A 14,448-nucleotide genomic window follows, 5' to 3' on the forward strand; every position below is an offset into this window, starting at 1 on the left:
AGCAGCGGCGCGATGATGCTGCAGAAAGCTTTGATGGGTCGAGGAAATAGTGCTTTACAGTAACATACATTAAGATTTTACATTAAGATCACAGGCAGAGAGATAGTCGGAGCTCATTCCAGGTCGGGGGTGTCGATGGCGTTGATGGAACGGACTCTCGCGGCGAGCCGGGACTCTTCTTCTCTTTATCTCCCTGAGAGGAAGAGAAGAGAGGATGAAATGTGGTTCATGTGTGGATTAGAGATGCACCGATCGATCGGCAACCGATCAGTATCGGCCGATAATGGCCCTATCGGTTTTGATCAGCGTTTTCTCAAAATAATAGTTAAAATCAGGCCGATCCGATGATGTTTACAACAACAAACTTTTTACAAAAGTTTTACAATGTCTGAATAGGACAACAAATTAGCAGTTTGCAAAGTGTGTACAAAGGAAATACCCCGAGGAGGAATGTTACAAAAGAATTTCAACACAACGAAGCTGATAAGACATTTGAAACACGAAGGACTACCGTATTGACCCGATTATAAGACGACCCTCATTGTAAGACGACCCCCTCTTTTTAAAGACTCAAATTTGAAGAAATACTTTTTTTGAACACACAATTAAATTTTTATACAGAAAATAATTACAGTACATCTGAAACAAATGATTATAACAATATATTTGAGAGAAAAAGCATGTTATTTTGCCTCATTGAAATCATTATCTTGAAGTTTGCATCATAACTTCTTCGACCCACTTTTCTCCAGATTGTTTCTACGTTTCTCCATTTTCTGTTATCTCTTCTCTTATTTTCTTCTCTTTTCTTTCTTACCGCTATTTCTATTTTTCTTCTTCATCTTCGTGACAGGGATTTGCTTTGGCCTGGGGAGTTTAGTTCAGCATTCGCTTTAAAGATATCTGGCGCCATCTAGCGTTGTGAATGAATATAACGTCTAGACCCCGAATGTAAGATGACGCCCACTTTTTCAGTCTTATTTCAATGCAAAAAACACCGTCTTATATTTGGGCCAATATGGTACATCGTAAGATAATTAATTCATCAGCCGCTTTCTATTGTAGAATACATCGGGTTTAAACACGTCGTTAGCAGCTTCGATCCTTGTACGCACTGCTGCGTCGTTAATATTTCACTGATTAATGTCCGCCGGAGTTTTACCAGACTATATACAGTCACATCCAAAGCCTCATGCAGGACGACAGTCGTGTCAGTCGCTTCAGGAGTGACATTTGGGATTCTAGTGTGAAGAGTTGTGTTTCACTCACAAGAGTTTCCTCACACGCGGCTGATGCTATCGCTAAAGCTTTCACAAAGCTTAATAATTTATAATTCTTTTTTTATTAGTACCACGGCCTCCAGCCAGAGGCACGACTCCTCCAAAGCTATGCAATAGCAAGGAGGAGTAATGTAACAATAATAACAATAGTGCCTCTGTGCCTCCGGCCTGAGGCACTATTGTTATTCTGCGGGTTTATTATTCAACTTATTCATTTTCTGGACAGATTTCGGTTCGCTACTCCTCCTACAGCTTTGAGAAAACGCAAAAAGTAAAAACGTAGAAACGTGCGCCTTAAACGGGAATCGTGTGCTATGACTTTTATAAGCAATTGGCGTGCACGTTTTTGCGCAATGTGCACAAACGTGCGCGCTAAAACCCATCCGGAATGCATTGGGAGAACTTTGGGGCCTCACCACTCGCACACCGTTACTCGAAAAATTCTGAACTAAATTAGAAAGTTGTAGGCCCTGAATTTAACTACAGTCCTGTGGATTTTCAGAGCGATGGCACAAATAGTTTTTGCACGAAGTGCAAAAACATTTTCAAATTTCCAAACTAATGGGGAAGTCATTTCCCCATGTATTTCTATGGCGCCATTCAAAGCGGATGGGAGAAAAAAGACAAAATTCACCTTTTTTCTGAGTCAAGTATCTTTCTCATACTTGCACGTAGAACTGTCATTCAAACTTCAAAACGGAGGAAAACTTCTCTTCTCTCTCCAAACCTGAAACTGTTTTTTCCTAAAATGTACACTTTTCAAGATATGAGCGCTCAAGCGAGGACTGGAAATCACTTTTTTGTCAAATCTAGAGGCATGTTCTAATTGATTAGAGTGAGGAAACATTCAAAAAATGAACATAATTTTTATTTGTAACTCGAGCTCACGGCCAAACCGTAAAAGCTAGAAAGATAATTTTTGGTCAGAATGTAGACATAGATGTTGAGATTCAAATAATGTGACTTTGACAGGCGTGGTGTGCACAAAATGTGAACGGGGGGGCCAACAGACACGCCAATTCCTGCCACGGTCTCCATTGACTGCAATGTAAAAAAAAGTTTTCTTCAAAAAAATATCATTTTTGTTTTCAAACTGCCGTTACTAACACATTTTAAGGAATATCTGAATAAAAATAAGATTGACAGAATCTGCTGGGTTCTCTGTCTGTCATAATGTTTTCGTTTTTCTGCTAAGAGCTACGGTTTGATCACAAGGTGGAGTTATTTGAGGCTTGTCACAAGGCAAAAATCTGGGGTTTTCTCACAGCAAGTCCGGAACCTTCCGGAACCTTCGTCATTTCGAGGTTGTTGTTGCCCGGCAACCAGAGCTCAGCTGTTGACTGATTAGGCTGACCCAGAACTGGTCACATGACCCAGTCAGTACAGACTTCATATAGTATAACCTGGAAAATGGAGAAATCTGAACCCTGACCTTTTGACCTTAGATGATCCCCAGTCCTGCTGGGAACAGGTTCATGGTATATATATGTATATGTATATATATATATTAATTATTATATATATATATATATATATATATATATATATATATATATATATGAATGAATGAATGCTGAAGCTGCTAATGAATGAATGAATGCTGAAGCTGGTAATGAATGAATGAATGAATGAATGCTGAAGCTGGTAATGAATGAATGAATGAATGAATGAATGAATGAATGAATGAATGGATGAATGAATGCTGAAGCTGGTAATGAATGAATGAATGAATGAATGCTGAAGCTGCTAATGAATGAATGAATGCTGAAGCTGGTAATGAATGAATGAATGAATGAATGAATGCTGAAGCTGGTAATGAATGAATGAATGAATGAATGAATGAATGAATGAATGAATGAATGAATGAATGGATGAATGAATGCTGAAGCTGGTAATGAATGAATGAATGAATGAATGCTGAAGCTGGTAATGAATGAATGCCGAAGCTGGTAATGAATGAATGAATGAATGAATGAATGAAGCTGGTAATGAATGAATGAATGAATGAATGAATGAATGAATGAAGCTGGTAATGAATGAATGAATGAATGAATGCTGAAGCTGATTTCTGTGTTTCTGCACATGTTGTACATAATTATTACCACAGGAAAGCTGAAGCTAGCAACACTTACTCTTTGTAAGCTGAATATAAGTCGTCTCTAAGAGTCTTTAGAGGGTAAAATATTGCACATCAGCCTGAAATAAAACAGTCAATTCATGATACTTTCTCATCTCCTAATTTTTATACCTAAAAAATACAATGTCAGTATTGTACATGAGACAGCAATATTGACGAATTTATGGATTTCACGCCGTGATCGGTGATCGGGAATCGGCAGATACTGATTTCGGTGATCGTTGATCGGCCCTCAAGATCCTGATCGGTGCATCTCTAGTGTGTATTAGCCGTCGGGGAGGACGGTGTTCTCTCTCACCTGCCGCGTCACGTCAGCTAGACCATCTCGTACTGGTTGGCTGTGATGATCCTGGACAGGCAGCAGGCCAGCAGCATGCCGATCAGCTGAAACACCGACGAGGAGACGGTTAGACGACGGCCGAGCGGCCGACAGGGGAACGGGGCTCCTCTACTCACCTGGGAGAAGGCGATGCCGAACGTCACGCCGGCGATGATGGCCATGTTGGTCTCCATGAAGGAGGTGACCAGCTCGAAGCAGCCCTGCAACACAGGGCAGGGTGGTGGGTGGAGGGGCAGAAGATCAGAGGGCCGGCTCACATTGCACCAGTTTTAGGCCCAGTCCCAATCCCCCACTACCCCTAAATTTTGCACGTTCCCGTGAAGGTAGTGGTGTCCCAATTCCTCTTTTCTAGGTGTAGTTGCCTAAACGAGGGGTAGTGGTTATCAATCTAGCCCTTCACAGCGAGGGATTTCAGATACTTACTTCGCGACGAGAGCCAGAAAGATTTCCCAGAATGCTTTACGTCATCATTTTCAGACTTCAAAAAAAAAAACATGGCGGACATTTCTTATTTTTTAGTGAATATAATCAATATTTTGAGTTAGTTTCTGCATAAAAATGTGTTTTGATTACATTTCTAGCGAGAAATATATATTTTACTTTCATAATATTCACTCGCTTGCTCGTTGCGTTGTATCTTCAGATGTCGCCAGAATAAAGGCTGATTTATGTTTCCGTGTTACACCAACGCAGAGCCTACGGCGTAGGTTACGCGGCGGCGCGCGCCATACGCTGTAACCTACCCCGTAGGCTCTGCGTCGATTTAACGCGGAACCATAAATCGCCGGCGGCTCTTCTCATCCTCGAAAACATCGGATCAAATTTCTTAACAGGCGTTATTTGGATAAACTGAGCCCAGGTTGGGGATCTTAACGGTTACTTTTACGCCTGAAAAAATATTAAAACTTAATAAAGTGGCATATTAACAGCACTACAGCGGAAATTAAAACAGCTTTTATCTCTGGGCTTCCTGATATGGTGTGACGTATGTGCAAACGTAACTACGCAGTCGCTTACGTACCCCAACGTAAACCACGCAGTGACGTAGCAAGTGGTGTCCCAATCCCTAGGGAACATTACAAGGACCTACTCATTTTTAGGGCTAGTGGTAGAAAGTAGGGGGGGATTGGGATTGGCCCTTAATGTTCCTTGTATACCCTTGTTTTAACTAGCTGTTCTTGTTGTTTTAACCCAGGTTTTATGGTCTTATGGTTTTAAGTTGTTCTTATGCTTGTTTTAGCAGGTCTTGTTATTAATAAGTTTGATGTTTTTTGACGTTTTATGTGAAGCACTTTGTGTTGCATTTTATACATGCATGAAAAGCGCTATACAAATAAAGTTTCATGTGATGGACCGCTGAGCGGCGCCCAGGTGGGAGGGGCCACCTACCTGGTGGAACACCTTGCTGGGGGGCAGAGGTGTCTTCAGTATTCACATTCATTACTCAGGTACAAGTATAGATACTAGAGTTTAAAAATACTCCTGTAGAAGTTGAAGTATCAACTCAAGTTTTTTACTCAAGTAAAAGTATAAAAGTACTGGTTTCAAAACTACTTAAAGTATAAAAGTAAAAGTAATGTAAGGGGGAAAAAAGCCATTAAGGACAAAAGCCATTGAAAATGAATGTATCTTAGTATAATGTAAATATATTAAAGAAGCATATATGTGTACTATTGAGCATTAACATGTGTTTCAGAGAGCAGGAGATATGATGACTAGTTGTCTATAAGTATTGTAATGGTGCAAAAAGTCAAACTTCATGTTCATGTTATCATTTATCCTAACCTTTATTGGAATGTACATCCAAGTTTAGTTGCAGGAATCTGAGGGAACGGATGTAAGAACAAAACTGGACAAGAACATCTGAAACAACCACAACCAAATTCACTCTATCCGGATGGAGCAATTTAACTGGATAGTTTTTATTAAAGGCCCAAATGAAATAGAGTAACGAGGTTGTTTTTAAAATGTAAGGAGTAAAAAGTACAGATAATTGTGTGAAAATGTAAGGAGTAAAAGTAAAAAGTCGTCTGAAAAATAATTACTCCAGTGAAGTATAGATAACCAAAATTTCTACTTAAGTAAGGTAACAAAGTATTTGTACTTCGTTACTTGACACCTCTGCTTGGGGCCACGGTGGTGTTGCGGGGGGGTTAGGGGGGTACATGGACCACCTACCTGGTGGAACACCTTGCTCGGGGCCACCGTAGCGTTGCGCAGCGCGTCGGGGCTGCAGTCGGAGGAGTTGAAGCAGCAGCTGGCCGGGATGCCGTGGGGCGGGTAGTACACGCTGGCGAACCAGCTGGTGTAGTTGTAGACGCCGCAGCAGCGCAGCTGAAAACACAGAGAGACGGGGTGAAGCCGCGCTGACGCAGGACCGGACCCGAGGGGCCAGAACCGGACCAGAACCGGACCAGAACTGGACCAGAACCGGACCAGAACCGGACCAGAACCGGACCAGCAGGGAGCCGCCGGCTCCACGTTACTGTCCTCAGTTTAGTTATTTATAAGAGATTCATTCATTTCAGCCTGTTTCAATTTTAGTTTCAGTCTAGTCTTTGGGTCCAGCTATCATTTTAGTTTTTATTAGTTTTAGTCACGTTCATTCTCCTTTTAGTGTCAAGTTTCAGTCGACTAAAAGTCTGAGCATTTTAGTCTTATTTTAGTCAGAATTGTCCAGGAACATTTTAGTCAAAGATTGTATTTAGCCAAACCCATTTTACAATTCAAACAAGGTTATCTTATTATTATGTTATTGTTATCTTATAGACTCGAGAATAAAAATAAAGTGTAAAAAAAGTGCTAAATAAGTGAGAAGCATGATTTAACCTCTGACCTTGTGCTGCAGGTTGTCGACGGCGCGGCTCGCTTCGTTCTCGGCGTTGTAGTTCAGGACGGCGTCAGTGTAAGTCCTGTGAAAGTTTCCTTTTATCTGCAGCACACAAACACACACACACACACGCACACACACACACACACACACACACACACACACACACACACACACACACACACACACACACACACACACACACACACACACACACACACACACACACACACACACACACACACACCGTTAACCCTCCAAACCTTAGTAAGTAGTAGTGTAAGTAGATATATATAGATATAGAGCAGATGGAGTTAATATAGAGATAGTATGGTGTAAATAAGTATATTATATATACAGGACTGTCTCAGAAAATTTGAATATTGTGATAAAGTTCTTTATTTTCTGTAATGCAATTAAAAAAACAAAAATGTCATACATTCTGGATTCATTACAAATCAACTGAAATATTGCAAGCCTTTTATTATTTTAATATTGCTGATTATGGCTTACAGTTTAAGATTACGATTCCCAGAATATTCAAATTTTTTGAGATAGGATATTTGAGTTTTCTCAAGCTGTAAACCATGATCAGCAATATTAAAATAATAAAAGGCTTGCAATATTTCAGTTGATTTGTTATGAATCCAGAATGTATGACATTTTTTTTTTTTAATTCAAGATCTTTTTATTGGAATTTTCACAGGGAAAAAAAAGGTGGAATGCTGCATGTCGATTACAAATATTTTGAGTAGACATGGGCATGTTAATCATAGCATACACCAGTGTACAAAATATAAAAAACAATTAGACAGTATGAAAAAATATAAAATAGTAACAAAAAAAAACTACAGACCAAACTAATCCCTCCCCTGTCACTGCCAGATTACTAATCACAATATGAGGTCACTCTATCATCAAAAGCCTGCACTAGGAATACAAAAGAAATATGAAGTATAGTTCACAGGGTCTGGAATGCTTCTAGAAAAGGTCCCCACACTTTCTGGAACTTATTTGATTTCTGAAGCGAGTATCTAATTTTCTCCAGTTTTAAGCAGGACATGATGTCTTCCAGCCATTGTGCACGAGTAGGAGGGAAGGGATCCTTCCACCTGAACAGAATTGCCCGACGAGCCAAAAGGGAGGCAAAAGACAAAGTGTGCCCCTGTGCAGTGGTTAACTTCCTTCCTCCCTCCATGACCCCAAACAGGGCAGTCAGTGGGTTTGGTTCTAATCTGATTTTAAGCACCAGAGAGAGAGTATGAAATACTTCCATCCAGTACTTATTTAGGCATGGGCAGGACCAGTACATGTGGATGAGAGAGGCTTCTGCTACTTTACATCTTACACAGTATGGACTAATATCTGGGTACATGGAGGATAGCTTTGCCTTGGAAATATGAGCCCTGTGTACCACTTTAAACTGAATTAAGCAGTGACGTGCGCACAGGGAGGTTGTATTAACCAGTTTGAGTATGGACTCCCAGGTATCCTCTGATAAGGGAAGCCCTAAGTCCTGCTCCCATGCTGCTTTGAGTTTATCTGTAGGGGCACTCTTAAGATCCAGCAACATGCCATAGAAAGACGAAATGAGCCCCTTTTTGAATGGGTCTGTGGCAAGAACTTTGTCAACTGTGGTCAAGCCTATCGATGCACCAGGGCTGGGTATCTGGGAAAGAACAAAATGTCTAGCCTGAAGATACCTAAAGAAATGTGATTTTGGAAGGCTGAATTTACTACTTAACTGCTCAAAAGATGCCACGGTGCCGTCTATGAACATATCTCTAAAACGAATCATACCCCTCCTGTGCCATTCCTGGAAGGTGGGGTCCTCAAGGGATGGTTTGAAAGAGTGATTTGATGCAATGGGGCTAAGAAGAGAGAAGCTGTGAAAACCAAAAAACTTCCTAAATTGGGCCCAAATTCTAAGAGAATGTTTAACCACTGGGTTTTTGATTGATTTAAGTGAAGGAAGTGGAAGTGAGGAGCCGAGTAGGGCAGGAATTGACAGGTCATCAGTTGGATGTAACTCCATCGCCACCCAGTCAGGGCGGTCAGCGCCGTCGCAGTAGAAGGACCAGAATGCAAGGCAGCGCAGGTTAGCAGCCCAATAATAATAACGAAAGTTTGGGAGGGCCAGACCACCTGCAGACTTAATTTTTTGAAGGTGAGTTTTGTTCAAACGTGGCCGTTTACCTCGCCATAGGTATGAAGATATAACTGAGTCAAGGGACTGAAAAAAAGAACCAGGAATAAAGAGTGGTAAGGTCTGGAAAAGGTACAAAAATTTAGGTAAAATGGTCATTTTGACTGAATTGATGCGACCCACAAGAGACATTGACAGGGGTGACCATTGTGTAAGGGTTTGTTTGGTCTCATTTAACAATGAGATAAGATTTTCTTGGAGCAGGTCTTTGTGTTTCCTTGTCACAGATATGCCTAAATAGGAGAATTTGTCATTTGCGATTTTAAAGGGAAAATTGGAAAGGTCTAAAGCATGCGATTCGAGATTGGTAGGGAAAAGCTCACTTTTGCTGAGATTCAGTTTATAGCCTGAGAGTTTCCCAAACTGACTGAGAAGTGACAGCGCAGGGGGTAATGAGGCCAGAGGGTGAGAGATGAAAAGCAAGAGGTCATCGGCATAAAGCGAGACCTTATGTTCCCTGCCACCTCTCCAGATACCGGACACATCCTCACAAGATCGGAGCGCTGTGGCAAGCGGTTCAATAGCCATGTCAAAAAGCATGGGACTAAGGGGGCACCCCTGACGGGTTCCACGATGCAGATTAAATGGTTTTGACCGTTGAGAGTTAGTACGAATTGAGGCTGTTGGGTGTAAATAGAGAAGTTTAATCCACAGAGCAAAGTTCGGACCAAAACCAAACCTGTCCAGCACAGCAAAGAGATAATCCCACTGGACGCGATCAAATGCTTTCTCCGCATCCAGAGAGACAACGCATTCAGGGATAGCCTCAGAGGCAGAGTAGATAATATTGAACAGTCGCCTTGTGTTGAAGTAAGACTGCCTACCTTTAATGAAGCCAGTTTGGTCTTCAGATATAATTGTGGGGAGGACATTCTCCAGCCTATGGGCTAGGACTTTAGCTAGGATTTTAGCATCTGTGTTTAAGAGGGAGATGGGCCTGTAGGAGGCGCATTCAGTAGGATCCTTCCCTTTTTTAGCTATGAGGGTGATGCAGGCCTCCGAAAAAGAAGGAGGGAGGGAACCGTGGCTGAAGGATTCTGAAAGAACTGAAGATAACAATGGGGAAAGCAAATTAGAAAATTTCTTTAGAAATTCCGCCGGGAAGCCATCAGGGCCAGGACATTTACCCGACTGCAGTGAAGAAATGGCTCGAGTAATTTCCATCAGGGATATCGGTTCTTCTAATGTCTTCCTTAGATCCGGTGAAAGACTGGGAATACTAAGACTATTTAAAAAGTCTGCAATCTCATCTCGATCAGTCTGAGATTCCGAGGTGTATAGCTGGGTATAAAAGTCCCTGAATGCTTCATTTATGAGTAAGTGGTCTGTAGTTACATGGCCATTTGGTAATCGAATCTTAGAAATATTTTGTTTAGCCTTAGAGCCTTTAAGTTGGTTGGCTAATAATTTGTCAGATTTGTCTCCATAAACATAAAACCTGGTTTTACTTTTCAGAAGTGACTGTTCAATTGGGTGAGTGGTAAGCAGGTCAAATTTAGTTTTAAGTTCTAGCCGCTTTTTGTAAAGATCTGGGGATTTAGTCCGAGAATATTCTTCATCGACCTCTTTGATTTGGCGGGCAAGGTCTGATCGCTCCCTATAAGATTTTTGCCTCACCCTAGCAGTGTAGGATATAATCTGTCCCCGGAGATAAGCCTTGAGGGAATCCCAGACAGTTAGACTAGACATTCCTGGAGTCATATTCGTGGATAGGAAAAAGGCTATTTCCGTTTCCATTGATTTAACAAAATTTGTGTCCGACAGCAGAGTTGAATTGAATCGCCACTGTCTGTCTCTCTGAGGTAGGTCAGGAAGGGACATGGTTAGAACCACAGGAGCGTGGTCGGAAATGACAATGCTCTGATAAGCACAGGAATGAACCAGGGGAATCAGTTGATTATCAATAAAAAAATAATCAATCCTCGAGTATGTGTGGTGCACTTGTGAGAAAAAGGAGTATTCTCTGTCACATGGATGTAAAGAACGCCACACATCACAAACACCGTAGTCAGAAAGGAACGCCTGAATAAGACGGGCTGACTTACTTGCTGTGCCGGGGTTGGTAGAGGATCGGTCTAGGACTGGGTCGAGCCAGCAATTAAAATCACCACCCAGTATGAGAGAATATGTATTAAGGTCAGGGAGCAGTGAAAACAGTCGTTCAAAAAAGACTGCATCATCTGAATTAGGGGCATAAACGTTCACAAGTACGACCAATGTATTGAATAATTTCCCAGAAACGATCACGTAGCGACCAAACTTGTCAGAAATCACATTGTGCTGCTCAAATGAAACATCCTGACTGATCAGAACTGAAACTCCTCGGGCCTTAGCTTGAAAGGAGGAGTGAAATCTCTGCCCTGACCACCTCGGGAACAGGCGGCTATTATCAGAACTGCGAATATGAGTTTCTTGTAGAAAGGCTATTTCTGTTTTAAGGTGTTTTAGATGTGAGAAGATCCTCTTCCTTTTAACAGGGTGATTCAGACCCTTAACATTCCAGCTCACCAACTTCAAGTATCTACTCATAATATCTAAGAAGAAAAATTAGGTGTGCACAATGACCTAGGCAAAAAAAAAGAGAACGGAAAGGAGGTTGAATGTGACCCACATTAAGTAATGAGTTGAAAAGAGTTAATGCAAAGTTTCTGGCAGTGACATATCCCCCCGACCCACCCTCCCCAACTAAGACAGCTGCTATAGAAAAATAAAAAAAAAGCAGCAAGCTCTTCAAAACAAACATAGTGCAATAACACATCTTCCTATCCTACACACTAATAGCTTTTGCTCCCGTATCATGGGTGTATACCTATTAGCACCTTAAAACGTGTAGATGTAAATAAAAAAAGGAATACCCTCTCAAATCTTGACCTGGAAGTCCCGATATGAGCCCAGAAATATTTGTACAAAAATATAAAATATAAAACGTCCGACTTAAGCAGCGTAAAAGTAAGGTTAACAGCTTACAATTATTACAAAACTTATAGGTAAATCTAGTTTTCCCCTTCCCTCAAATAACCAAAAAGAACTGCAAATTAATAATATTTGCAAAGGGGCAGTCAAACTAACAGAAAATACTGGTTGTCGCGGGGTAGGCTACTCACCCTCCCCTCAGGAATAATGCGAGCTCACCCTCCCCTCAGGAATAATGCGAGCTCACCCTCCCCTCAGGAATAATGTGACTCACGTAAAAAAAAAAAGAGAGAGAGAAAGAAAAAAAAAAAAGTCAGTCCGTGAGCGTCAGTGAGCCGCACCGGGCTGCGGGCGGAGCCGTGACAGCCTCCAACGGTCCCGTTACGGCGGGTTTGAAGCTTTGCTGCGACTCGTGATGAATTTGCGCGCCTCATCCACGGAGCCGATCCACTTCCTGGCCCCCCCGGACAGCGTGAGCCGGAGCCGGGCGGGGAAGAGCAGAGCCGGCCTCAGACCCAGCTGGTACAGCTCCGACATGACTCCGCTGTATTCCGCTCGTTGGCTGGCAACTTCGGGGCTGTAATCCTCCAGGACCCGGACGGTGTGGCCGCGATATTCCAACTTTCCTCTCCGGCGCGCCTCCCTGATGAGGAGATCTTTCGTCTGGTACCGGTGAAGGCGGATGATGACCGGGCGCGGTCTCTGTCCCGGGGCCGGCTTGGCGGCGAGGGAGCGGTGCGCTCTGTCTATCTCCGGCGGTGACGGCAGCGTATCATTCCCGAACAACTCACACAGCAGCTTGGAGAAGAAAGCCGCTGGAGACCCGCTCTCGGTCGACTCCGGTAAGCCCAGGATACGGATGTTCTGCCTTCGGCTCCGGCTTTCCAAATCCACCACCTTAGCCTTCAGCCGAGCATTATCATCCCGTAGAGTCGAGCAGATGCCTTCAAGGTCCGTAACTCGCTGGCTGAGGTCTTCTGTGGCGAGTTCAAGGGACGAAACCCGTTGGCCATGGTCCTCGACCGCGAGCCGCGTTTGGTCGAGTTTGGAGTCGAGCTGACTGAAAGTATTTTTGAACTCGGCGGCCAGGGCAGCGCGGTGTTCCTCCAGCAACGTGGTAATGGCCGCCAGGGTTAAGACAGCGCCAGCATCGTCCTTCTTGCCCGACTTGCCGCTCTTTGAAGCCATCTCGGAGGTAAGTGGGCTCGTTCGAGACAAAAAAAAGAAAAACAGCAACAGGGAATCCTTTTTAAAGGAAAAAGTTTGAAAGTTTGAGGGCTTGGTGGTTTAAAAAGTTTGGCATTTACGGGAGCACTCACGAAGCACGTCTACTCCATCTGCTCACCAACCGGAAGCCTCATGTATGACATTTTTGCATTACAGAAAATAAAGAACTTTATCACAATATTCTAATTTTCTGAGACAGTCCTGTAATGAATGAAGACACGGGTCTTCATTCATTTTCATTTATATTGACCCTGTGTCTGATGATTATCTGGCAATTTATTTATTTATTTCAGATCCCCGCTAGTTGCTGCCTCAGCAGCCACTATTCTTCCTGGGGTCCAACAGTACAAATATACATTTCTATAAAACTTTTACAGTACAATATAGAATGTTAGTTAAACAGAATGAAACAAAGTAGATAACAAGTACAAAAAAACAATTAAAAAGAAAAACAAGACAAAAAAAACAATTAAAACCTAAAGATAATAATAAGCAGCAAACAATGAAAAAAAGAAAATGAATTTTCTTAAATGAAAAAAACGAAAATTAAAAAAACAAAAAAAACAAATAACAACTAACGACCAAAAACAGATAGATTAAAGATAAATCCAAGTACAACTAAAGATAAATAAGTGCATACTAAATGAGGCAAATACAAAAACAAAAACAAAAAAACGTATTTCAATAGAAGAAAATTTTAAAATAAATAAAAAGTGAAAATAACCGGAAACGTCAAAAAACTTCAGCAAAATAAAATACTAAAAATTGAAATTAAATGCAGAACAAGAAAATATGTTTATTTATATAACACCTAACTCAATTAAATCAATAAGCTAAAACCATTAGACACAATCTAAAACAGCCAACTCTGCGACTAGTTGAAATAAGATTTTCTGGAATATATGTTTTTGTCTGGTTTTTGGGGGTTATTTTTCTTCTTTGTTTTCTTTCTTCACGTTTTTGTTTCTCTTTTCTGTTTGACTGTATGGTCCTGTTATAATGATAAAAAAACTAATAAAAAGACTTTGATAAAAAAAAGAAAGTCCCACTGACCTCATGGCGAAACACGAATCCGGATAAATGTGTAAATAAGTATATTTATATAAATATTTATATGGGCATGTGTACAAATATATAGAAATACTCAACAATGTGTATGTATAGGTATGTGTGTGAGTATAATTATAGTGTAGTTAGTTATTATAAATACTTGTTAATAAATGATTAGTGAATGGGGGTAGGGTTAAATAAGTTTACACTTCTTCCTACTCCTTTTTGCACATGTAAATAAGATATTAAGTGTTAAAGTATGAAATTATTTGTTTTGTTTGCTTTGTTTTTGTTTTCTTATTTTCTCTTATTTCTTCTTATTTTATTTTTTTGGTGTTTACTATTTTTTTTCTCTCTTGTACATACTTCTTTTTTACTTTTTATATTGCTCTTTTTTATTATTTAACTATTTATTGGTTATTTCTATTTTATATTTTTTGTATAAAGCGTGTGTGTGTTTGGCTG

At 41.1% G+C, this 14,448-nt stretch overlaps 1 protein-coding gene across 1 annotated transcript in view; it reads right to left on the bottom strand.

Moving 5' to 3' along the window:
* The window catches only part of tspan7b (tetraspanin 7b), a 30,287-nt gene continuing 15,839 nt past the window's right edge, over positions 1 to 14,448 (bottom strand). Inside the window, exons 4-8 of the mRNA XM_061724646.1 lie at positions 6,594 to 6,689; positions 5,936 to 6,091; positions 3,874 to 3,957; positions 3,716 to 3,801; positions 1 to 193 (exon numbers count right to left, since the gene is read on the bottom strand). Coding sequence (XP_061580630.1) covers positions 3,733 to 3,801; positions 3,874 to 3,957; positions 5,936 to 6,091; positions 6,594 to 6,689 — 405 coding nt within the window. The 3' untranslated portion in view covers positions 1 to 193; positions 3,716 to 3,732. The remainder of the gene's footprint in view (positions 194 to 3,715; positions 3,802 to 3,873; positions 3,958 to 5,935; positions 6,092 to 6,593; positions 6,690 to 14,448) is intronic.

The sequence above is a fragment of the Cololabis saira genome, chromosome 6 (assembly GCF_033807715.1).
Source record: "Cololabis saira isolate AMF1-May2022 chromosome 6, fColSai1.1, whole genome shotgun sequence".
NCBI classification, from domain to species: Eukaryota; Metazoa; Chordata; class Actinopteri; order Beloniformes; family Belonidae; genus Cololabis; species Cololabis saira.